Source organism: Chenopodium album, chromosome 11, assembly GCF_948465745.1.
Source record: "Chenopodium album chromosome 11, dcCheAlbu1.1, whole genome shotgun sequence".
In the NCBI taxonomy this organism is placed as follows: Eukaryota; Viridiplantae; Streptophyta; class Magnoliopsida; order Caryophyllales; family Amaranthaceae; genus Chenopodium; species Chenopodium album.
The window spans coordinates 48,857,576-48,885,312 of NC_137844.1; the positions used below are offsets into that span (position 1 = coordinate 48,857,576).

Sequence of the window (27,737 nt, forward strand, 5' to 3'; positions counted from 1 at the left end):
GATCACCGAAAATATCTCCAGCAAAAATCCTTGAACAAGCAGAGCATGGCGTCGTGATGGAGAACAATGAAACACCCAACCGGTAGCACAACACACATCGATAATTCTTGGCGTTCATCGTCTGACCCAACCTTGAAATAGGGACCGCCCGAAGCCAAGCAGAGGTGTGATCTCCCTGCTGTGATTTCCATAATGCTGATTGTCGAGGAGTTAAAGAATAAGCAGATTCTGCAGAAGCGGTAACCTTTGTGAAATATATATCTGCCAATTTCTTTATGAGTTTAGGGGCAGCGACCTCACTAGGATTTCTCAAAATGTCATACTCCACTGTTCTATTAAACAGACCCAACGCATCCTCAAAGGCTCGTCCAAGACCAACAATGCTAGCATGTTGTAGAAGTTGTGTCTGCAACCCAGCAGCCTGCAACCAAGAAGCAAGAAAAGCATAGTGACGAACATCACCTGCGGAATAAACACCAAGCCCTCCAAATGCAAATGGTAAGGTGGCAAGCCGCCACTGCCAGTCGCCAAACCCAGGCCCCGAAGCAGTAACAATACGCTCCAAGGAAGATCGAAGAGCCTCGTCGAAAGTGCGCCGAGCCGCCTCAAAACTACTACGAGGACAAGTACGCAATGCCCGGACAACGGCGACGTACTTCACGTAACATGACCGAACGATCAACTAGATTGAAGGCGTTTTGAAAATCCACCAACAACATAAAAAGACCAACATCAGAACCACCTACAAATCTTCCTACGACACTGCTCCATATATTACGCTCTTCCAAATCGAGATCCTCATCATCAACCACCGACAAAGTAAGAGAATCCTCTGCCAAAATTTCCCTCACAAGCTGCAAATTACCACCCGCTACACTCCAAGAACAAATAGCACGGGAAATACTCTCTTCCTAATGTCGACGTCTTACCGAAGACCGAGACTCACGACTGCTCCGCGGGCGAAAGATTTTAAGGATGCAAAGAGGTAACACCAACAAAGAGACCCAATTAGAAATGTCATCAGGCTTAGAGATCACCTTATCAAGAGCACCTTTCAGAACCCGAAACGACACTTGGGAGGGATAGACTTAACAGAGCGAAACCCCTTAGAGAATAAACAATGAAGGAGAGCCACATCAAAACCACCGCTATGATCTCGTGCCAAACCATCCACATGTCCAACTCGAGCAGGAGAAGAAGGAGCTTGGGGCTTGGTGAAATTATGAAGCACAAAATGAACAATACCATCTCCTTCATCAGGGGGTGACACATCCTCACCCCTACCATGACGACACTTAGAACGTACATTGTGCGTTTTGAAGCAAACTCCACATAACCAAATCCCCATACGCCTAAAAGTAACTTTCGCCTCAGTATAAACAGCCAAGTTAGAAGTAAGAGAATGTCGGGTGATATCTCGCACACCGATACAACAATGACGATCACTAAGATGCCTAATTAGAGACCGTCGAGTAAGGCCATTTCCACTCCCATCTTGACAACCACTAAGACCCACAAAGGGACAATGAAACTTCACAGTGGCAGCCGACATAGCTGCACACAAACATGCACCACCCAAAACTACCCAAGTCGCAAGAAACACCAACAAAGCCGATACGAGACAAAAACTACCAAATACACCAAAAACACCACCCAAAACGCACCAAAACAACTGGCCAAAATTTTACCAGAAAAACCAGACTTAAACACGCTTGAAAACTGACCTTAAACACGCCAGAAAATGCACTAGAAACAGACATAAAACTGCACCCAAGAGCTGCCGAAACTGCACCAGAAACTTCCGCAAAACATTGCCAAAAACACATGCAGAAACAACCTGAAATTCTCCTCAAAATCGACTAGAATTTTGCCTGAAAACCAGCCTGAAAACAGCCCGCAATAGCCCCAGAAACCTGCCTCAAAAATGCCAGGAAACAACCCCGAAAACGCTCGAAAAACCTGCCTCAACTTCGCTAAAAATTGGAAAAAACGACAGCAAAACACCAGACAAAACCTTTGCCTGAGAAGCTGCCTTAAAGCCGTCGAAGAACCGCCCCGATACCACCTGATATTTAGCCAAAAACTCCATCTAAAACCACGAGCCAAAACCTGCCTGAAAGACGACCAACAGCGAGCCAGAAACGAGGGCAAATTATGGCCTGAAACACGACCAGAAGCGTTCCCAGAAACAGCCTGAAAACAACCAGATTATTATTATTATTATTATTATTATTATTATTATTATTATTATTATTATTATTATTATTATATCTCAAAAACAAAAGTCATACAACCTACAATAAATTAGTGGGAAGCCGAGATACAATCTGGGCCCCCACTCCTCTAGCTATAGCAAATCCTACCCTAGTGAAGATATGAGCTGCAGCACGAGCCCCAATGTCTTGCGTCGTCGAGAACCTCTAAATCCGCTTCAGTAACGCAATAGCCTCCTTCTCTAATTCCCCAAGCGAAGAAAAGGAGAAGGGAATGAAACCATATCCAATCGCCTGACATCGAGCTTCATACTTAACCCGCTTCCGATGAGCAGCATCAGCCACAACCCGCCCAGGAATAAAGTCAGATAGCCCTGACTGTGTCAAAGGAGAAGACCCTGTCAAATCAACACAGACATCGCGACCACGATCCCATGAATAAAGTAACACATCCGCAGGTCTGAGGGCCTCGTCGTTCCCTCCAGCCACCCAATGTCAACCTCTTTTCTCGCTGAAATCCCAGAACGATAGCAAACCTCCACAAGGGTATCCCGAATAACATTATGCCGATGTTTAATACCCACAATACCAGCACAAGACACCGCGTGATCACCGAAAATATCTCCAGCAAAAACCCTCGAACAAGCAGAGCACGACGTCGAGATAGAGAACAATGGAACACCCAACCGATAGGACAACACACAGCGATAAGTCTTGGCGTTCATCGTCTGACCCAACCCCGAAATAGGAACTGCCCGAAGCCAAGCAGAGGTGTGATCACCCTGCTGTGATGCGCTTTAATTGTGACGATTTAAATTAAGTAGTAGGCATATAATGGCTAAAAATAATATTATTGAGAATATTCGATTAAAATTTTATTTTAAAAAAAAATAGCATAGTACATGAACTTGAATATCATAAATTACTAAACATTATTAGCCAAAAATAAATTACTTCGTATATAACAAATTGTTCTAAACCATTGGGTTGACCCAAAACTTTGGGTTAGAGTTAAACATATCTCAACCCAACAAATAAAGTGACCCGACCTGAAATTACCCGTGGTCTACAATGATCCAACCCGAACCCGACTCGATTGACAAGTTAACAAAATTGTTCTAAACCACTGGGTTGACCCAAAACTTTAGGCTAGACTTGAATATTTTCTCAACCCCTGAAATGAAGTGACCTAACTTGAAATGACCTGTGGTCCAGAATGACCTGACCCGACCCTGACCTGATTGACAGATCTATGTCCAACTACTTATTTAGGGTATTATTTTAAGTATATGTAGATTCTTATTTATAATTTTGCGTGAAATTTAATAATTGTAAACTATAATAAGTCCCCCCTCCCTCGGTTTTTTTTTTTTTTTTTTTGCAAAAATTTGACATGAAATCAATATTTTGACAATTTATAGAATATATTACAAAGTATATTGAAATGATATGATACAATTTTGTAAAACATTGTAGATATTAGGAATTTTTTCAATATGTATGAGTTGTTAATAATATTACATTTTAAACTTATTTAGTTGATATTTTGTTAAGTATGTGTAAATTAATACTATTTGATCAAATATTTTCATTGATAATAAATTATAACTTACTAAAAATCTAAAATTATAGGATGTCAAAATATTTTCTAAAAAGTATCCATATGTAAGATTTATAAAAGACATATATAAGGTTTAAAATATACGGAGTATTTTGGTATTGAGCATTAAACTCTTTATTTTATTTTATTTTTTTTATTATTTTTTTTGAAAGAAAACTCTTTCATTTATTTTGAATAGCGGAATTGGAGAGTACCAACTTCTAACAATTCTAACTTTGATCTTCCAATTTTCTTTGAGAGAGGTGAAATTGTTAATCATGTCATATGCCATTTATAAATAAATTATACAACTGCAAATTTAGTTATAGTGTCTTAGGGTGATAATATTATGTCATTATGTGTATGTAAATAGGTAGTAAGATCAATATATATATATATTTTTAACTGGCTTAATCACTATTATAGAAATATTACATCATAATATATTTATAAAAGATTTTGTGCAATCTAATTGAAATTGTAATATATTTAGTGCAATCAATATATACTGTGATAATATATTTTGTTATACTAATTGATGTTATTAGTATAAAAATATTTTTTTAATTATATGAATATACATATTTATAGTGATTTAAAGTATCAAGATAAAATTTAGTTGATATTTGTAAGGTAAGAAAAATAGGCGGGAAAATTTTGAACCACAGAGTGACATGTGTTAAGTTGTAGATTGAGCATCCTCTGTTTTAGTATATATACTCCCTCCGTCCCCAAAACTTCGACCCTTTTGGATTGATTTCGCGGTTATTAAGAAACTTAAATAAAAAGAAATAAAAATATATTGGAAAGATAAATTTACATGGAGTTTGTAAAAAAGTAGAGAGATAAAGTATTAAAAAAAACATGAAAAAAACAAAATTTTATATGGAAAAGCTAATTTTGCACAAATATTATTGTAAATTGGTGGGTATTTTAATGCAAATGGGTCGATCATTTTGGGACTAAAATTAGGCCAAAAGAGTCGAAGTTTTGGGGACGGAGGGAGTACTAGATTAGGTACCGTGCCATGCACGATAATTTAACCGCATTAAAATAATAAAATATAAAAAAAAAAATTGTATTAAAAATAACATAGATAAAATACAACTATAACATATGTATTATCTTCCTATTTTGCGTACATAATGATATGAAATATGAAATATAATGAAAATAGTCGATTAGACAAATGAGTATATTCTACATGGTAGATCATATGAATGTTTTAAAAATTCAATGATAAATTAGTATCATTTTCTTTATTATTAACTATATAAGTATTTAAAATTATTTATTACACCTAATGGCAGGAATAATAATCTTGATTTAATGATATTTTGTCAATATTTCTTACAGAGTACATGATTACATGCATAGATAAAATGTTTATAATGTTATGCTATGTTGTTAAACTCTCTCTCTCTCTCTCTTTTTTTTTTTTAATGTTATTCATATTAGAAATGGATGAGAATAAAGCATTAAAAAATCAAAATTCCTATTTTATAATAATAAAATTTAATAATTTGTGTAGTATGAATCTATTATTTAATAGATTTATCATTTAAAATATTGTTACAAAATTACCTAATTTAAAATATATTCATCATTTGAAGAAATAAATTATGATATATTAAAAATGTGACATATAGGGTAATACGAAGTATTTATTAAGTTTACTATCCCATTATTAAAAGATATGAGAAATGGAGTAATAATAGTTATAAAGGAATATGTTTATTATTATAAAAGATATGTATAAAAGATTTGGAATAATATTATAATAGTTATATTATACTAAAATTCCCATAGAAAATTTTAGCAAAAAAGAAGGTGTATTTTTGGAGGGAAAGAACTACACCAGGAATTGACACATGTCATTCTTGGTGTCTGTTTTAGTATTATGTGAAAATTCATCTCCAACCTGATAGCAAGGAATTGAATGTTGCATAATACTCAAACATGATAAGGAATAAGCGATGAATTGATCGTCGTATAATCTGATAAGGAGTAAAAAGGTATGTAGTATAATCATTTGAAATGAATCAAATTTTAAAGGTCGAGTCATATTAAAAACTTCTTCTTCTAATATGGCATACACTTAATGAATGGGATATGTGACTTATGTCATAGTGTCATACACTAACCAACTAACTCAACCTTTTAATACACGATCACAACCCGACACGCTCCTTTGCCATCTTTGGTCACAAATTCTAGTCAATTGATTCCGGTCCGGGTTTTGAAAGCGTTCGCATAGTGTCTTCACGCCACCGTTGTAAAGAAGCCTACAAAATATAATTTCCGAATTTGTTTTAAGTTTCTGGGACAATTACTCAAATTTCGAGGTTCGTTGAGAAAGGATCCTGACTACCTAAGAGCCTGACCTCCATTTGCCAGTTACAGTCGTCGGCAAAATCCATAACTCCGGCGTTGAATTTCATAAAAAAACACAAACTTTTTATTGGCATTTTCGCAGCAAAGAACAAATTTTAATCCTGAAGCAAATATAGTAAGCAATTCTACTCTTCAAATCGCTGCTAAATTTCTCATTTTTTCGCTTTTTCTGTGCATAAATTGCCCTTTTGATGCAATTTGACTGATTGGTATAGTTTAGGTTTAACATTTTTCATGATTTCTATCATTGTTGAATCAAATATTAGTTTATTTGCCCTAATGTTATGAGTGTTTGCAGAGCCGATTTTGACAATTTGGAGGCCCGGGGCAAAATGATTATTAGAAAAATCATTTATTTCTATAATTATTAAATAGTAATGTAATTTGTTAATTCATAAATAATTTTATATAATTTGTTAAATATTTTATCTCTTTATTTAATTGCATCTTTTTAACATTTTCACTATTCACACTTCTCTTTTGACGTACTTTTGTGTATCCGTTAGAAAAAATTATAATTAAATATAACATTTTTATAATTTATTTAAATAAATAACTAGTAATCATCAATGAATAATAAATAATCAATAATCCATAAGTATATATTTCAATAACTATATACTTAATGACACACTAAAAAAATTCGTCCTTGGTTTAATAATGTACCATTCTTTTTTTTGCCTTTTTTGTCATTTTCATATGGAAAATATTAGTGTAAAATAGAAATGCATATACATATGATAAGTAAAAGGAAAATCTAATATAATACAGTAAAATAATGAAAAAAATAACCACAATAAATCGAACTTTAGGTGATCTTCTAATATTAATTCAACTTTGATAAATCAAAAAAAATCAGTCTAACATTGATGTCTATATTCCATAAACAATTTAAGTACTAGATTTCACTTGTGATCAGTCAAACAAGTCATCATTTGACTTATACTATAATGAATTCTCATTTAAATAAGAATTGTCTTAATTAAAATAAAATATAGCTTAATATTAACTTATACAAAAAATTAATTTTAATTTTAATTATAATTAAGAATTTTTTAAAAGACTAGGGTGTCGGGTTTGGTATGGAGGGTTGGGTGGTCATAGGTTCGTGCTGACTAGGGTAGGTGGGAGTTGTGTGGGGTTCGATCGATCAGCTAGGTTGGGGCTAGGTAGGAGTTCGCCGCATAAGTGTGGTTTGAGAGTAAGGGTTGGGCTTTGGTTGGGAGTTCGCCACATAAGTGGGGTTCAAGAGTTAGAGTTAAAGTTAAGGTTTGAGTGGGTGTTCGCTAGACTGGTTGGGACACTAGGGTGTAAAGTTAAAATGTATCCAATTAAAGGAATCAATGTAGTATTAGAGCAACTCCAATAGTAAGCTAATTAGCAAATTAGCTTTTTTAGGCTACATAAAATTTTAAAGCTAATTTCTTTTGTAGCTAGTTTGTGCCTTGGCTACTAGCTTGTGGTGTTTGCTAGAGAGAAGAAGAATCTGTCATGCATGCGTCAAGATTGCAGTTTAGCCCAAGCAATTTGGAGTAAGTGCAATTATTCTATGGTTTTGTCTCACTCTCTTTGTAGTATGAGTGACTGGTGGGAGCACAGTTTTGGTAATTTTGGGAGGATATGGTGAGTTTAATTACCATGTGTTGGGCTATGTGGGGCGCAAGGGACAAATGAATGATTGAGGGTGAAAATCCGAATGTTGAACAAATTGCTGCCTATGCTTTGAAGATTAATACGAAGGGGCATGAGGTGGGAAAGTTGAATAACAAGGGGGAATTGATGGGTGGAAAGAGTGTCTTTATGGGCGGGTCTCTTCCGGCATCTGATGTAGTTAAAATTATTGTTGATGCTGGTGTTTTGGGGGAGGTGGGGAGGGGCTGGGTGCAGTCTGCAGGAATAGTGAGGGGGTGGTGCTTCGGGGAGCTACGGTGCAATGGAGTGAAAAATGAGAGACTAAGATTGCAGAGGTGAAAACGGTATTTTAGGACATGAAGATTGCCAGACACAAGGGTATGAGTTGCATTGAGATCGACAATGATAATCTGGTGGTGATTGAGGCAATGAGGAAACGTTTGTATGGCCCTAGTTCCTTTCATCTGATTATAAAGGATATTCTAGATTTTTTTTCTTCTAATTTTACTAGTGTTTCATGGTCTCCTGTAAAGCGAGGGGGTAATAATGTAGTACACAAATTGACTCACTTTCAATCATGGGAGTTTGGCCAACGGATGTGGAGTGATGTAATCTCTCCTCGCATTTTGGAAATTTCTTCGGTTGATCTAGATGGGGGTTTTTTTTTTAAAAAAAAAAAGTATTAAAGCTATCACTTCCAAAGTTATTCACTAACAATTTCCGTTTTACACAGAACACTAACCAACTCATACAATTAACTAAGTGAATTCTACACTTGCTAGTCTGCAACTGCATTTATAGTAAAATGTAGGTGACTGTCAGCTGATGTTAAAACCGCAAAGGTAACACTACCTATACAATTGCATAGTTCACACTTCACACGACACTATTAGTTTGCCATAATGGTCATGACAAAAGAGTCATCCTAATCACGTTTTTTTTGAGGAAAACTCATCCTAAACACATGATAAATTGTGATTGACTTATGTTACCATACTTTCCTTTCGTTTGTTGTAAACTCAGTTTAATTAATGTAATTTCAGTCGTTTTTAAAATAAAAAAAAAAAAACCAAAAAACAAAAAAACTACAACATACTTTTATTCAATACATTATCTTAAGTTATATTCTCTCCAAATAAAAAAAAAAAAAAATTTGTTACACATAGATAATCTTAAAGAGAGCAAATATTAACCATGTATTTATTTGATTACTCCTTCTAATTACAAAATCCACTAAATTTTGTTGTACACATAAATTTTCTTTTGATTATATTATTTTAATTTTTATAGTTTTGTTTATGTTAATACAAAGATTTTCATATTTTGAGTGATAATTTGACTTAAAAATGTACACAATTATAAATTATATTTATAATATTGTGCATCACACGGGAGCTAAACTAATACTCCATAGTCCATAATATTAAAAAAAAAATAAAAATAAAAAAAAACTAATATTCTGTACTTTTTAAAACAGGTTTACACTTAATCCTTAAAATTGGATGATCGTATAAAGAATCAGGCCATTTTTTTTATTACTTTATTAGACAGACGGATCTATTCCTTTAATAACAGTGACGGGTCATAGGGATCCATAGAATTGCTCTCTCTGAGATTAGTCAGATATCCATTGAAGCGCACTCAACGTTCTCCATTGAAGCGCAGTTGGCGTGAATCTAGTTCTTGTATCCCCCATTCTGAGGTAAGTTGTTTGTATTTGTTATCATCATATCAGATATCCCTAAAATTATGAGATCGATAGTTGAATCAAATATCCCTATAATTATGAATCAAATTTGGTTGCTAATGTATTGCACAACACTTTAATGTTAGGATTTAACTATGAAATCAGAGCTCTTTTCCCTCCTGCCCTGCCTCAGGGACGGGCCTGAGTGTTTGAACCTTTGAATTGAAGAACAATAACAAGAACAAGAACAAGAACAAATTTTGTGACATGGGTGATATTTATAAGTTCAGTTATGCTTCAAGATTAGTCCCTCCTTTATCAAAATCGCAATACCCAGAACGTATACAGCGTGGAAATCAAGGGAAAAGTAGTTTCCCAACTTACCTTGATGTTCCTTATGTGACCCCTAGAACTAGAATTCTATGTGATATTATATATGGAACCCCGGTATCGGATATCGAAGCTGCGTTGATTAGCAGTGCCATCACCCCTAGCCCCGAGCTTGTCGAGGAGGTGCTTAAGCTCTCCTATGGTAGCCCTGATGCTGCTGTGAGCTTCTTTCGTTGGGCGGGGCTTGCTCATAAACCATCGGTTTATGCTTGGAATTTGATGGTTGATTTGCTAGGGAAGAATAAGATGTTTGATCAATTATGGGCTGCTATTAGGTCTATGAAGGAAGAGGGGTTGATTTCACTTCCCACCTTTGTGTCTGTTTTTGGGAACTATTGTGCGGTTGGGAAATTTGACGATGCTGTTATGACATTCGATGTCATGGAGAAGTATGGGGTTGAGCCTGATGTGGTTGCAGTGAACTCCTTGTTGAGTGCTATTTGTCGAGAGAAGGATCAAACTCAAAGGGCTTACAATTTCTTTGACAAAATTAAGGTGAAGGTTCCACCGGATGGGGATACCTTTGCTATTTTGTTAGAGGGTTGGGAAAAAGAGGGCAATGTTTCCAAGGCTAAGACCACGTTTGGGGAGATGGTGGTTCGTGTTGGTTGGGATGAGAAGAACATGGCGGCTTACAATGCATTTTTGATGACTCTTGTTCGTGGAACACAAGTTGATGAAGCTGTCAAGTTTCTCAAAGTTATGAAAGGGAAAGGCTGCTTACCAGGTTTGAAATTCTTTACCAATGCTCTTGATATTCTTGTTAAGCAGAATGATTCAACCCATGCTGTACCTTTGTGGGATATGATGGTGGGTAGTGGCATAATGCCCAATTTGATTACATTTAATGCCATGATTGGCCTGCTGTGCAACAACAATGATGTGGACAATGCATTCCGCTTTCTTGATGAGATGCCATTTTATGGAGTCTTCCCTGACTTGCTAACTTATAATATGGTCTTCGAATGCCTGGTAAAGAACAAGAAGGTTCGTGAGGTGGCCAGCTTTTTCAAAGAGATGACAAAGAATGAAGTCCCTCCTACAGTAGCTAATTGTGCTGCAGCTATCGAGATGCTATTTGAACGTGATGATCCAGAGACAGGGGTTGAGATTTGGAACTTTGTTCTCGCTAATAGAGTGATGCCTGTTGATGAATGTGCTAATGTGCTCCTCATGGGGCTGTGTAAGGTTGGTCGTTTCTCAGAGTTGAAGAGGTTTGCCTATGATATGCTGGATCAGAGGATCATTATTTATGAATCCACGATGAGGAAGTTGCAAAAGATCTTCTACAAAGAGGGCAGGAGTGCGAGAGATACTTACGACAGCCTTGAGAGGAGGTGGAAAGCTTCATACAAGTAGTGACACTTTATCCTCTTTCTCTCTTTCTCTCTCTCTCTGCCATCCCCCTTCTGTTATTCTATCAAGCAGCATATAAGTGGTTCTTCTCCATTTTATATGCAGTTGCGGCTGTAATTGAAAAGACTTTTTTGATATAAGGTTATTTCTTTTGTTTATTACTTTGGCAAAACTTTCCTGCTTTGCTCCCCCTTATTATTTTTTTGTCCTTTTTCTATTCAAATTCCCCTTGTGAACACTGAAAGGTATACGTTAACGTACGTTTACAATTGCCTTCTGCTCCTCAGTCATGCTGTTCATTTCAACTATTCTGTCTTGAACATACCTTTCCTTAGCTACAGATAGTGTATTCTGTAGTAATGTTCCCTAGTGAAAGCATGTGTTATATGTTTGCTGTTGCCAGTCAGCTGTACAGATTTTCAAAAATCTTGTTTATTTTCTGCATCAACCCTCCTGCTTTTCAACTAGCCTCCAAGGTATCTTCTTTGAAAGAAAACAAATGTTCTGTAGTACAATCCTTAAGACTTGGAGTCTGGATGTCATTGTTCCAAGTCCAGAACAGCTTCTTGTGATGTAGGAGCTAAGTGCACTCGCAAAATTTACTGAAGATGCTGAAGCTTGCAAATCACCATCGTACTCGACTACTCCCACTGTTTGAGCTGATGGTTCTAAGTCTTCCAACTGCCTAAGCTGCCCAAAGTATTTTTTTCCCGAGGACTCACTTATTTAGGAAGCATTTTTTCCTGGTTGCTGCGTTTCCTGGACTGGAGAATTCATTTAAACCCTATCAATTGAGGTACGCTCCCTTCATCATAATATCTCAAAGTTGGTTGAATATTCTTTCCTTCAAGACAGGGAGGAAAGCTAAACAGTGAGGTTGAAGGCCATCTTGATGCTACAGGTGGATGAAATATTGCTGTCCTTGATGGAAAGCCCTGTTCAAATGCTAGGAGGTTTATCCTCAATTTTGAAGCCCAGGCCCAAGCTAGGAGATGAGAGCATCTTGATCTTCCTTTGTCATGCTGCTGCTGTCTTTCAATCTGGCATTGCCTCCTTTATCTAGAAGATGAGAAATTCTGCTAGCTGCCTCTTCATATATAGTAACTTTTGTGAACTCTGTAATTCTACGTTCTTTAAATTTGCATCAAAGAGACATGAAGTCTCTTAAAGCCCTAGGCTAATGCCTCGTTCCAGCTTATAGTTGGTGATCTTTTGACCCTTATTTTCACTTCACCGTGCTGTCAAGGGGTCAAGGGCTCAAGGCTGATTAAAATTCTTAGTCCCTCTTTTGTTTTTTCTTTTACAGAAATATTCTTGACTTTTGATTAAAATTCTTCGTCCCTCTTTTGTCTTTTTCTTATTCAGAAATATTCTTGATTTTTGATCCTGTTTGGCACAAGAAATTTAAGGGGATGGGCGGATGAAGTATAGAATCATATTGCTTGTCTATCATAGCTTCTCTGTGATTGTTTTGGATTTTTTCCTTAACAAGTATTTTTTTTTTAATATATTTTTTTTTTTTTTAATTTCCTTTCTCTGCATCTATGCTTATTGGACTTGCCAATGTCATTATTGTAATGTTTTCAACATTTGTTTGTGATGATTCTTTTCTTTTGCTATGGTTGATTCAATGTACAAAAAACCCAAGACACACAAATGCAATAGGGATTCTATTACACCTAGGCGCTCCTCGGGTGGGATTTGGTGTGCCTAATTGAAGTGAGACTGCACTGTATAATTTTTTAAAAAAAATTGACTGATGTGCACCTCCATAATTTGTTTCATCAAAATGCTGATTATGTTTGGTGGCTTATTGTCTAGTAATTAGTCCACTTCATACTGAGAGCCTTGAATCACTTGATGCTTAAAACTTCTCACTTTTTCTTGTATAGCTTAAGGTTCTTAGTTCTTACCATCTCGAGTTCTAGGAATTCTATCTTGTGATTTAGAGATCTTTCTTTCTACCAGTCATGATTCTTATGACTTATGTGTGTTCTGTGGACTTGTTCATGAATGATATTATAAGCAGTACAGTAAAGTCTGTGTTGACAACATTTAGAAAATAGTAAAATTATCCTTGAAATGTCACATATGAAATTCTTGGTAATGCATTTCCACCAGCAAATTGTTTTGGCCCTTTTGGGGACAATTTTAGCACATCTATTATTAATTGAGAGTGCAGGAATGTAATTTCATTTCAAGGAGAGCTTGACTATCCGGTCTGTGTGGCATAGTCGGATTAGTCGGACGAACAACCTTCCTAGCAAAGTTCTCTTTCGCCTGTAGAACCTCTAGGTTTATATCTCCAATATTCTGGATGATAGACCATTGTTATCTGATTCACCATTACGAGATCGGGCCAGGGTAGATAATTTGATAGCATTGATACCTAGTAGGCTGGTATTATTAAATTAGGACAATATGTACTGCATTCATGTACTAATTCGCCCTTTTTGATTTGTAGTTTGCTGGGATATTAGGGAATACGGAATTAGGTAGCTATGTGATAGACTGTAAAAATTCTTAAAATACTCACCATTGTTCATTTGCCTCCCATCTAGTTTCACAATATCTTGATCAGGTTGTGCTTTCCTCATTGCAAATTTCAACTATAAGTTGAGATAGTCTACACTAGATGAGGAGTCATGTTGAGTTGGTGACAATAGTGTATGGTGTTTTCCGTTGATATTGTTTAGTAGATGAGTTTAGCACAGGTAATAATGCTAAGTCATTAATTGTAGGAAAGGGTTGAAAACTTGAGGATTGATCTTGAATTGTAGATAAACAAAATATTTGGAGTAAAACTTGAGGATTGATCTTTAATTGTGCACGGAGGAAAGTGTAGGTGCCTTTACTAAAACTGTTGCTTAACAATGAATTATTGCTAGTGTTCATCTCTTAACATTGTGTTAATGGTTCTTTAATAATGTTTGTACTGGACTGTTATTCCTTGCAATTACTTCTACTATGACTCTGTAAGTAACCATATACTGCTGGGTTGATATAAATGTGGGGGGCCTCAAGATTTTTTTTTTTTAATGTGTGTTTCTGTTTAGATTTGTTTTATTGGTTGTTACGTAAGCTTTCCAATGTTACTTATTTCTGGCTTCTTTCTTTATTTTTACCATGTTGAGTCCTTGCCTTTTAAGCTGCTATGCTTAACGTCCTAACAAATACTATGTCCGTTTCTAAAAGCTCTTAACACTTTTCGTTTTCGTCAATTTTTTAACGTTCTTAACATTTTCACTTTATTTCATTTTTGGCAAACTCCTTTTACTACAATATTTACACCTTCCCAATCACTCTCTTTTACCCTATCCACCTTTCTTTACTTTTTTTTTTTTTTTTTTTTTAACGCTCTCTCTACCTTTTTCTTACACCCATTCACCACATCAACATCATCATTCTAATAGTAGATGTTAAAAACTTTTCTTGTGAGATAGTTACAAAGACATTTTGACATAGAATAGGGCTGGTGTGAAAGAGAGAGTGGAGAAGTGACTCCTCCGAGTCCATAGATTGGTTCTTTTCGTATTCTAGGAAATTTTTTCAAGCAGATATTGGAAGAGAGACATGCAATACTTATACCACTCATATAGTCAGTCCTTAACATAGAAGGTATATTTGGTTTGTGTCTGTGCATATATGTCTTGTTTGTTTTGAATTTTTTTTCGGAATTTAAAAGTTATAACCACTGACAGAGACAAAGTTGGTATGGAAATCGGGAACTCTCACAGGTGATTACAGCATGTCATTGATTGATATTGCCTCTGTGAAGTAATTCCTGCAAGATTTCCTCAGTTATGGGAATGAACATCTGCACTTCATCAAAGGATACTAAGTAGAGAAAGTTATAGAGGTAAATTTCGAAGGTTTGGTAATTGTTGCTCCAAAGAAGATAAGCATTTTGGCTTGTATAGCAAATTGGATTTTGAGGTATCAACTAAAATGAAGGACAAAGATGTACGAGAGAGCGAAAATTTCATGATTTGACCATGGCAGGAGGCAATTATAGTTGGCGTTTCACCATTAAACATTGATATGGCTTATTATCTGCCTCCACTTCTTATTCATTCTGGAGGAGGAGGCCAGTCATTACATGTAGAACCATGGACGAAGTTGCGGCCTTGCGGGTATACGACTACTTACATCCACCCCCGGTCCCCCCACCCTTATTAGAGCCGGAACTTCATAGAAGCATGGGTTAATCCTGGTTTTAATTTGCTACACTGAAACATCTCCTGTGGCAGATTATCACTATTGTATTATTGATTATCTGTGATTCTTGTGCTAACAAAGCTCCTGTGAGTTGTGGATGAAACTGCATGAGATGTGATTATTGTGGAAGTACCCTAAGCACTTTGATTGATGATAGTTTAGAATTGGAGTTGCATCTATCCACTATCCTCCATGTTGGAGCTCACTTCTTCCTTTCCTTACTGTGGTGTTTGAGAAGTTTCGGGCTTGTTTGGCTGGAAAAAGGATAAAAGAAGAGAAGATCCCACCTGGTGAGAATCCTAGCTGTTGTAGGTACGTATGCACGACTGAAAACTGAGAATTTCATTAATGCTATCTCTGTGTATATTATTAGTAGGAAATAAGAAAGTACTACATGATTAACAAATATATTACCTTGTGATTACCACCTGTTGATTGTGATTGCACTCGATAAATCAAATTAAATTTTTGCTGGTGATTAATGATCATAACCAGAATGAATTGTTTCCTCGGGTGGCTGACATATTCTGTAAGACATTTTATTTATCATACATATATTTGGCTGGTAGAGTGGCAGTTTTGTCTTATAAATGTATTATGTTGGAGTTGCATCAGGCAGCTGTGCGTGTCTGTGTTTACTGTAGCTTCAAGACTAACTGCTGGTAACAAATTTGTATTCTGCTCTGCTACCTTCTTTGTTCCTCATCAAATTTTCAGCTGCTGTTTTATGGAGATTCAGAAGGTTTATATATGACTGTAGTAAGGTTCCGACTTGCTTGCATCTAATCTTCCCTTAAGTTGCCTTCAGAGCATCTCTGCCTGTGTTATTGGTATTAGCTGTCCTGATTACTCAAATTTGACAGTGATGAATAACAGGTTTACGCTCTCTATCTATAAATTTGACAGTGTTGAATAACAGGTTTACACTCTCTATCTATGTATGTGGACGTCGTTCTCTCTTTTTATTAGCTTTAGCCATTGTTTCGGAAAATTTGCTGTGAAAACTGGAAAATTCAGTTCAGATTTTGAAGTGTGATATCTGATATTCTAGCAATCAAGTAATATAGGTAAGAGTCATTGAATTCCCCTTTGAAGAGTTACATTGAGGTGTAGTGGCCAAGTATCAGCCTATTAGATGGATTACGAAACGCCGAAACACCCATTGCCTTGAATCCTTGTTATATATTGGACATTGCTCCAAGCTAAAGAACGATGAAGTTTAGAACTTGCATCTTATAGTAACGGCAAAGTAAGTGTTGACTGAAGTACTTGTATTAGTTAACATTTGACATTTCAACAACTAGTTATTAGACTTAATATGAAAAAGAGTGCTTCTATATCTAGAAAGATGTTCTATGTCTGTTCTTTTTAGTTCTACCTATTTTAAATATATTTGCTTTTAAGTACATATTTTTTTTTGAGAACCTGCTTTTGAGTACATATGAATTGTAAAGTACACCTTATTTATGAACTAATGATGTTTTAAACTAATAATCCAACTTCGTCTGAGATGATTATCACACAAAGTTAATAATTAGTGTTTTTTTTTTTTTTTGGCTTATATAATGACTTACAGTTTCTATTTAGGCTAATGTAATAGATTTCATTGATAATTTTTTTCGATTTAAATTATTTTTATATATTATGGCTAATTGGCTATTGCAAAAGAAAATTATAATAACATGATCATTTATTGCTGTTTTGATATGATTACATAAATGAAATACTACTTCGAATTATCATTTTCCTTGGCTTTTTAAATTTATTTATTTATATTTTTATTTTATACATATTTTTTATTGGAAAGAATCATTTTCCTTACCTTTGTACATGTATTTACTTTATCTAGAAAATCCAATGAAGTACTTGCAAAACCAAAAATAGATCTTTTCACATAAAAAGATTTTATAAACATAAAAATTTATAAGGACCACACACTGATATTTTCTAGAGCAAGCATGGTATTTTCTTGTCTTTAGTACTCAAACACTTAAAAAAAAAAAAAAAAAAACTTCACCAACAACAAATAAAGAACAAAAAATTTCCTCAAACCCATTTTCTTTAACGTACGATAATTAATATAAATATTAAAATAAATAAAAACATACCATAATAAAGATTCCTAAGATCCAAAATATAATATTCTAAAGTAATTCCAACCTACCCTTAATTATACACAAACTTTACCTTGAGGAAAAGAAGATACCTAAACCTTCCCTGCCAATTAAGAGCAGGAACCTCTCATACCTCAACCTTCTCCCTTCTCCTTCCCAAAACATTACTAACATCATCACACCACCATCCCTACATAACTAAATCGCGACGTCGCCTAACATCTCTTCTTTTCTTATAAACGTTGGCTTAATGCCGAACGTTAACAAATTTCCCACCATTCATTTCTCTACCGCCATTCTTTGTCATCAATGCCTAATCCCCGCCACGGCCACGGTCACGGTCACATCCACCACCACCACCGCCAGCGCCGCACCCACCCGTTGATATGGTGTGCAGCCATAATCTGCACCTTTTGCACGATCATTGTTATTATTTTGGGCATTGTTGTGTTCGTAGGGTACCTTGCCCTACATCCAAGTATACCCTTTGTTAAAGTTACGTATGCACACCTAGATAAATTCGAGTATAGTCAAGCCGGTGTCCTTAACACCGAGATGAACATAGTTTTTCAGGCTGAAAATGATAATACTGGAGCACACGCTAGCTTTTCGGATTTTACGTACTACCTCAACTTCCATGGTATACAAATTGCTAGGTTGAAAAATCTACCATTCGACGTAGACAAGAATGATAGCGCGATTTTTAACTATGATGTTAAATCGTATTCAATACCATTGGATCCACAACACTCGGCTATAGTAGATCGATCGTTGAAGCAAAATAGAATTTCATTTGATTTAACGGGATATACAAGAACAAGATGGAGGGTTGGACCGATTAAATCGGTCAAATTCTGGTTGCGTTTGAGTTGTGAGCTCAAATTTCAGGGTGATGGGAGTTATACTGCGGATTCTCATTGTAACTCTAAATCAAAATAAAACAGGTTTTTTTTTTTCTTTTTTCTTTTCTTAGTTTATTCTTTGTAAATTTGTTAAAAAAAATACAAAAATTTTAAAGTAGGTTGATATAAATTAATTAATGGGTATACTTTTGTGTATACATTTCTTTTCTTAATTTGTTCCATTTTAGAATATATGTTACGTTGGTTAATAGCTTAGCACTTTAGTTTTTTTTTTTTTTTTTTCTTTTAGTATTTGAAAATGCTCCTCAATTTTATTTATTACTTATTTTTACTTTTCTAGGAGTTGTTAGGAGAGGAACAATGAAAGATTGAAAGTAGATTGTCTTTGCCTTTAAATTTTACATTTTTCATTTTTAATAAAGTGATGATAAAGTTCAATATGTAAGAAGAAAACCAAGCCATATTTACCGCTTGACAATTTGAATTCTATTTATGGAGTTTGTGTTCACTAGTTAAACACTTCATTTAGTTCCTCAATTAACTTTCTTTGTTAATAAGAATATTGAACTGTAGCAAAGTAATAGTGGTACACACATCAAATTGACATATATTTATAGTTTAAAGTTTTTTAATGCGTTTAGTTTGAGAACTGGAATGGAAAATAAAAAGTTTCAACTTTCAAATAAATCACTAGTTTTTGGGTCCGGGCGATGTTCCCAGATTATTTCATGAAACTAACTAATCATTAATATACATTATAATTTATTATTTAATTTTCTTTGAATGAATATGTGTTTTTTTAAAAAAAATAATTAAACCATGTGGTTTATACTTATATATTTCTTTTTCATATTTGTAACATGTTTGATAATTAGCTTAGATGGATAAATAGTCAATTTTGCTGTAAGTGGTTTGGGGTTCAAATCCTCTTATCTTCAAGAGTCTACGTGGCGCATGAACGTTTTTATAAACGCCTTTTAATATATTAGTATAGATGACAAAGTTGCGTGGGAGTACTTTCAATCCTTTTAATTTCTCCTTTTGATTTTTTGAATCAATATTTTGGCATGCTTTTATCCTTAGTGCGGCTACTTTTTTTTTTTAATAAACGGGTAACTTTTATTGATACATCACCATTATTACATACAAAAATGGCCCCATATTTTTGCAAGGTATTTTTAATTCAAAATTTGTGTGTATGTTTTTTTTTTTTTTTTTTGATTTATTATCAAGTCCTCTAAAAATAACAAGTTGATTCAACATTTTTTAAGGAAAATCATCAAAGGGATTATATTAATAAATTATTTGAAGCAACATTCAAAATGCAAGTAGGGATTACATTAAATTTATTCTCCATTGTTTGACCGACCTCTCAAGATTGAAAATGAGCCAAATTTTATGCTAATCTGTTCCCACTACTTGATAGGAACATAAAGCTAGAATATAAAGTGGAAGGAATTGGACTCGATCGACTGGCCTCTAAAATAACAAGTTGATGTGAACTTTTTTTTGTTGGCTATCAAAAAGTTAATTATGTTCAAAACATATATACTTATTTATTTTTATCTATAATATTATTATAACTTAAGGGATAACATGTTGACGACATGTGTTCTTCTTATGTCATCATGAAATTTATGACATAACACCACATTGATATGACACCGCACATTAATATTTAGATTAGATTTAAAAATCATTACATCACTTGGAATTTTCAACTTTTCATTACCACTGTTATACCATGAATAAAATTCATATTTACTCTATTGAATTTGTTGTTTATATTCCACAATTAATTTCACTTTATTACTTAATTAACAATCATGAGTTGTATTGTCCAAAAAAAAAAAAAAAAAAAAAAAAAAAAAAAAAAAAAAACATGAGTTGTAAGTTTGTAACTTTTCATTAATAATTCTAAAAGTTTTAAAGCATTTTTATTGTAAACAAATACTACTCCATCTGATCTCTTTTTCTATCCCCAACTAATTATACCATTTTTATTTTATTATTTAATCTTAAGATAATAGTTTCAAGATATTATTAACACTCAAGATAATTTTTTCATTTTATATTTAAACATAACCCGAGGCATCATTCGCGCTTCAAACTAGTTAGTATATAATAACACAAACCACAAATGACATTAGTCCCACTGCTTCCTTTTCTCCATTGTTTTTACTATTTAAAAAAAAATAACCTTATTAAAAATTCACTATATATGTATTTAATGTTTACTTCATATCCCCTAAAGCTGGAATTTGTGCTATGCCAGCTTGGGCTAGAGGATGAGTGGGCCTGCCGGGCTAGGGTGATGTCGGGTTGGGTCGTGTCGGGGCGTCAAATTGCACATCCTGTCTCATGGTACGGAATGGCCCATGTGCTTGGTGGGCCGTGTCGGGCCACGGGTCAGGCCTTAATTTTTGACAGCAAAATCCCATGAAAAACTCAAAATTCGATCTAAAATGAAGCATAAAACAGGGAGAAATTGAAGGTTGAATACATAGATCTACAACATAGAGAGAGAGTCTAGAAAAACCATGAGGAAGGAGGAGTAAGAGTGGGAGAGAAATTAAAGAGAAGAAGAGGATGTAGGAGAGATAAAGAGAGAGGAGTTAAGAAAGCGTGGAAAAATGGAGTTTAGGGCGACTGAAGAAGGAGAGAGAAAGAAGAGGCGGGGAAGACCCCAGTTACAACAATACCCCAGTAACAGCTTTTGCCCTTCCCCTCCTCCCCCCTTTTTTTCTTTTTTCCCTTTCTTCAGGGAATTATTATAGCTCTTACTTGGCCATGTCGTGGGTCATGCTGGTGGGCCAAAATATCGTGCCACCCGCGGGCTTGTGCCAATTTTTTAGAATTTTGTTTACAGTACAGCCCACAACTCACCCCTTATTCCTTGTGTTGTGCCAGGTCATTAGTATGCCGTGCCCGTGCCACCCGCGGGGCAGCCTGGCCCATGCCTAAATTTATCCCCTAACTTAATACAAAAACTATTTATGGGTGCATTTTAATTGTCACTCCTTCCTATTCCTTTTAAACCTCGTTTGGCAATTGGCTGTTTAATTTAGCTTGTTTGACTGACTTTTAGTATTGGCAGTTTGTAATGTCTGTTTAACTATTTGTTTTATGTAAATATGTTTGGTAAATCCAACTGTTAGATGTTGGTTGTAACTATGCAAAATGACCTTAAAAGACATTATTATGTGTTCTTATTCATTTATTATTAGTATTATTAATTAATAATTACTAGTGACTAATTTTTAATTATTAATTACTAATACAAAATACTAACTATTAATTATTAATTATTAATACAAAATACTAAATATTAATTAATAATTACTGATTATTAATTATTAACTAGCTATTACCTATTAATTATTAATTACTAATTATTAACTAGCTATTAGTTATTAATTATTAGTTATTAATTATTAATTATTAGTTATTAGTTATTAGATATTAATTGTTAGTTATTAATTATGAGTTATTAATTATTAGTTATTAATTATTAAGTTAGTCTTTCAAAAAAAAAAAAAAAATTATTAAGTTAGGATAAAGAAGTAATTTTTTTTAATGAAAAACCAAAAGCCAAAACCAAAAAACTAGTAAGACTAGCTTTTTGTTTTTTGCACAAAAGCCGGATTTTCAGCTAGTTGAAAAGCCATTTATTAAACATGTGTTTTGGTTGTTTGACTAAAATAAAAGCCAAAAGCCAATAAAAAAGCCTACTAGAATCCATTTACCAAACAAAGCCTTAAATTCTTCATTTTTCTTAAGAAAATAGTTAATAAAATAAAATAACAAAACTTATTTTTCCTAATTTTATTACAATATTAATAGCCCGTGCATTGCACTGGTCAAAATGCTAGTCAGTATAAAGTGCTTGCACATAATGGATACGATGATATACTAATAGACACCAAATTGTATCTCCCCAACATATGAATCACCACCAATGATGAATGTAGAATATTTAAGGTGAAGGTAGGGGGTGAAACAAACTCGGTTCAAAACCGAACCGAATAACAAATATGGTTCGGTATTTTTCAAAAGTGGTTCCGTTTTGGTTTGCAAAATTAAGAAATCGAAATTATATGGTTCGGTTTCGGTTTCGGAAAATGAAAAACCGAAATCGAATCGAATTTTGGCCCAACCCCAAAAAACCCTAGCCCAACTCTACATAGTATATAAAGAAAAAAAAACCCTAATCTTTCTCTGAGCCTCTTTGTAACATCCCAATAATTCTCTCTTTAAACCTGTGAGTAACCTGAACAATATTCAAGAGAATTACTGGCGTGCTACCGCCACGCGTTCAAAGGTTAACGCTATATCAGAAACTAGCAGCGGAAAAACTAAATCGGTTATAAATAAGTTTCAAAACCAATAACCAAAACCAAGTTAAGTCTTACAACTTGGAATCATTAAGACCCTTATTCAAAACTCAAACCAATAGAAGTAGTGTAAAAGTGAAATTGAGTTTAAATAACTTCAAAAGTAAACAGCAATAAAAATAAGAAAAAGCAACCAACACTCCACTCAAGATCCCACCACCTAGATACGGATGTTGTATGTGTAAGAACCTGTGGTTAATCTGCTCCCCAATAAAAATTGGTTCGTCACAGGGTCATTGAAAGGCGAAGGTCATGACCAAAGAAAGACACACAAAGAAGTACATATAAGTTGCGAAACATAATAAGAAATCCCTAGCATGCTGCTAATAATCAATCAACACACATCATTAATTTGAAGACTCAACACTTGACTCAACTATCAATTTACTAAGACTCCACTAGTTCAAGTAGTTAACTCATCATTTTTATTCATTGGATTAAGCAATAGACAAGGTTGTCCAACCCATGCTCCATTTGGAACATCAATAAAAGAAAACCCCATGCCTCCTTTCGGAAACATCAATAAAACATCCAACGACCACGGGCGCGATTTCGTGACCGTAGCTAGTATGAGATTTCATCTAACTCCTAGTTTTGAAAAGTATTTGAAATAAGAGACTCGTAGATCAGACGGCCTCGAGAAAAGTGCACGGCTAATACCCCGTGTACCCCAACCCCTGATTGTCATTACTCTAGAGGTGCACAAATCTAGAGTTTTATTGCTCATCCATCTTGCACTTTACGTGATTTATAAGTTTAGACTTGGTGATGACTCATATGCAAAACAATACATCCAAATCCAATATCAATTCGATCAAGCAAAACAAGTTTCCAATTTCAATTCTTGATTTATTAGTGACAAGCAATATTTATTATTGATTCCTTTAACTACCTCAGTGTATAAACACCTTGAGTGCATAAGGCACCCCAAAACCTTAACCTTGTCATATAAGACTTAAATTCTTCCTTTACTCATTCTATTTCAATAATCATGAATGAGTAATAAATGAATCATTTCACCAATCACATACCTTTGCCTCTACGCGCACCTTGCATAATTAGAGCATAAACAATACTTGCAATATAGAATAGTGCACAACATACAAAAATCACAATGTATAACCAAAAAATTTAGCCCAGTCTTCTCTATACATGATACTAAGTTCTCGATCCGTCCCTAAACATGCATCTAAAAGCAAGGTTTCGTAACTCATACGTACCTTGAGTAAACGAATTGGTATGCCACTTTACTCACTAGAAATCACCTTCTACAAAGTCCTCTCCTAAACCAAACAACGAGAATTAAATCAATACCTAAGCAAATAAATTTACAGCAATACTAAACTACTTTAAAACCTCTTAAACCATCAAAATAAAGGTTTTAAATTGTTCCCATTAGTCAATAATAGTAGTATAACATCCCAATTATAAGTTTATACGTTAAAATTATGAAAATATAGTGTATAACATGAAATTCCAGCAGTTTTAAAGTAAGTAAATAAATCTGAAAATTTAGTTTAAGTGTATAAAATAACCCATAAGCATAATTACTTGAAATTATTATTATATAGCAAGTTAGTGTGTTAAAAAAACCAAAAATATACCAATTCAATGCAATTAGAAGCTTCAAATTAAAAGTATACAAATCTGAAAATTTATACTTGAGGTTGTAATTTAAAGTTCAAAGCTTTTTAATCATAAAATACCCACAATAATTATTTTATAGGCTTAGAAGCATAAAAACATGAAATTAACATAACTTGCTCATAAAAATCAAAACTTTAATAATCTGAAAATTTATACATAGTCAAAATAATTGTACTTTAACGTAATTTAAACATAGTATAATTAAATAACTTGATTAGTGCGTTTTCAAGCCCTAAAACATGAAAAATCAATGTTTAAACCCTAAATTTTATACATACACAAATCTGAAATTTTGTATTATAATTTAAACATATCAAAACCCATAAATTCATGATCTTTTATAACTTATGTACATAATCAAACCATAATAATAATAATTTAGAACAAAATTTAATTAAAGATTGAAACTTTAAACAATTTAATAAGATAATAAAATAATGAAGGAAGAGAAGAAGAAGAGGGGCGAACGGCAGCAGCAGCAGGGCGGCGGTGTAATTTCCATAATAAGAGGAAAAAAAATAATCATTCCTTTGTATGTAATCCTCCCACTTACTGTTCATGAAATCAAAATTAAGAAAAATCCTTATTGTTAATTATATACGACATTATTCCATATTATATACTACATCCGTTAAATGTTATGTGCAAATTTGGGGTATTATTTGTGAGATATAAAATATTTCAAAGTTACACATAACATTTAACGGAGGTAGTATATAGTCATATGTGTGCATGAGAGCCTGCGTAAAAGTTGTTGATTGAAATTGTTTTTAATTGAATAACGTTGTATAACTTATTGAAATCAATTTTCTTTTATCTATAGTATTCCTAATTATCAATGTATCAACTGAATTATAGGAAGTATTGATTATTAATGAACAAGATTTGATGATCATAATCCATATACGAGGTATATATGTTTAAGGTGAAGAAATCAAATATATAACCCTAGATCGATGCATATGTAACTATGTATTCAATTCTACTACGTATTAGATTTTATTTGACTTATCAAAACTTATATTCTTCATAAACAAATACATTAGTAATTTTTGGAATTAAACACAACGCACGTTTATACCCGATGCACAAGTGAGGGTGTATATTTGAGAATTTTACAAATGCACCTAGTAAGAAACTAAGAATATATTATAAACTTTATATGCAGAAGTTAAACTTCACACCCTATGGTTTAGGCTTAAGCACAAGTCGAACCTCCAAGGTTGTTCCTCATATTTTCATCAAAATATGAATAATTTTGTGATTGTTTTTTGGTGTTTATAGAGCCACAAGGGTGGGTGATGAGAATCAAATCCAAGATCACGTGCAACTGAAAGGGAAGCTCTAACCACTTGAATTATCCCTCACTCTCACTAATTATGTGATTGTCACCTATACATAAGCCTCATAATCTTATCCAATATGGTTTTTGAAAACCATACAACTCACCCCTAAGCTATATGTCTATGTTTATAAATAGACATATTTAAAATGAATTGGTGAACGAAATTTATTCTAATCGAACACATAAGCACGCCGGTGGTGGTGCGTCTGGCTGGGCAGCAGGCGTCGGGGTGAAAGAGGAGAAGAGAGGTGAGGTTTTTTTTTTTTTTTTTTTTTTTTACGTGAGAAAGAGTAAGAGTTGCGAGGGTTTGGGGTTTTTTATTTGGGTTTAAATTTTCCTAATCTTATTAGGAGTAGGAACTTGAATTTGGGCTTGAATAGGCATTAAGTGTTTGGGCTAGTAACTTAAAAGGGGTTATAAATTAGACTAAAACTTAATGGTTTAGCTTACTAGTAGTAAAATCTTATTACTTTTATATTAAATAATTCATATTGTAAAATTAAAATAAAAAAAAATATTTGTATAAATAATAAATAAATATATTAAAAATATGGGGATTACACTCTTTCCGCCTTTTCTCTCTCCTTTCCTCTTCTCTTCTTTGCTCTTTCTCTCTCCTCTTTCTCTCTCTTCTTCAATCTCCTCTTTTCTTTTCCTCTTTCTTGTCTTTCTCCTCGCCTTTACTCCTCTTTGTCTATCAAAATTAGCACAACGTCACAAATTTCACTTAATTTGGCCAAAACAAAGGTTTTCATATTAAAGCAAAGATTTTCATGGTCAAAACGAAGGTTTTCATAACAAAATTCGCGAAATTTGGCCAAAACGAAGGTTTTAATTGTCAAATTCGACCATGAAATCTCTAGATCTAGAGTTTTCATGATCGAATTTGAACGTTTAAACCAAATTTGAGATAAAATTCAAGGCCATTTTTGGCTTAAAAGGTATGTTTTCTTGTTTTTAATTTTTTTCTTTTTGTTCGAATTTTTAATAAATCCATTTATATGATATGATTTCTGGTAATTTTTGTGCTTGTTTTGGTAAATTTCATTATTTTTGGTAAATATTTGGTGGTGGTGGTTTCGGTTTGGTGTGGGTGGGGTTTGGTTGGGTTGGTTTCGATTGTGCGTTGTGGGTTTTGGTGGTGGATCTGGTTTGGTAGGGGGTTTTGGTGGTGGATCTGGGTTAGGGATGGTGAAATAAGGTTAAAACTTGTTTAATTGTGTTTGTATGGATTGGTTTGGTTTGGTTTTGTCTGGTTCGGCTTTGATTGGTGTGGTTTGGTTCGGTTTTTTTTTTGCAAAATTTGATGTTTATGATGCTTGATAGGAAAATTCGGTGCAGTTTGATTTTTTTTTTTTTTAAGAAAACCGAAATTGGGTGGTTTGGTTTGCTTCGGTTTCAAAGCTAAAGTGGTGCGGTGTGGTTTGCAAAATCAAGAAACCGAAATATGGCGGTTAGGTTTCGTTTTGGGCAAAAAACCAAATCGAAAACTGAACTTTCACCCCTAGGTGAAGGGGCACTAAATAAAAAATTTACAAAAAAATGCTTGTTTAAAGACTTGAACCCAAAACTTTTAACACAAACTCAATGCATTACCACTACGACAAAGCTAATTTAATGTTATTAATTGCATTAAAATTGTATTTAACCTATAAATTTACATCTTTAACTTAATAAAATTAAAAAAAAATATAAAAATGGGTGGGTCGGTGTCACCCAGGCCCCTTAATAGGTCCGCCACTTATCACCACCTAATTTCGATTGTAAATTTTTACCTACACCGTACCCCCCTTTAGTTAGAGCTCCTTACCCCCCCCCCCCTCTACTATGTCGTTTTGATGTAATCCTGCTTTTTTTTTCCTTTCCATCGATCTCCTTATTACT

General features: G+C 34.0%; 2 protein-coding genes across 2 annotated transcripts; both read left to right on the forward strand.

Moving 5' to 3' along the window:
* The first annotated feature begins 9,356 nt into the window (after window positions 1-9,356).
* Window positions 9,357-11,433, forward strand: LOC145567665 (uncharacterized). The gene is made up of 2 exons (XM_081627008.1): window positions 9,357-9,541; window positions 9,673-11,433. Exon 2 carries the CDS (start codon window positions 9,794-9,796, stop codon window positions 11,273-11,275), a length of 1,482 nt encoding a protein of 493 aa, XP_081483134.1. The 5' UTR covers window positions 9,357-9,541; window positions 9,673-9,793; the 3' UTR covers window positions 11,276-11,433.
* Window positions 11,434-17,157: 5,724 nt separating this feature from the next.
* On the forward strand, window positions 17,158-18,755 carry LOC145569026 (uncharacterized). Its single transcript, XM_081628400.1, has one exon. It carries the CDS (start codon window positions 17,914-17,916, stop codon window positions 18,541-18,543), a length of 630 nt encoding a protein of 209 aa, XP_081484526.1. The 5' UTR covers window positions 17,158-17,913; the 3' UTR covers window positions 18,544-18,755.
* The last annotated feature ends 8,982 nt before the right edge of the window (window positions 18,756-27,737 follow it).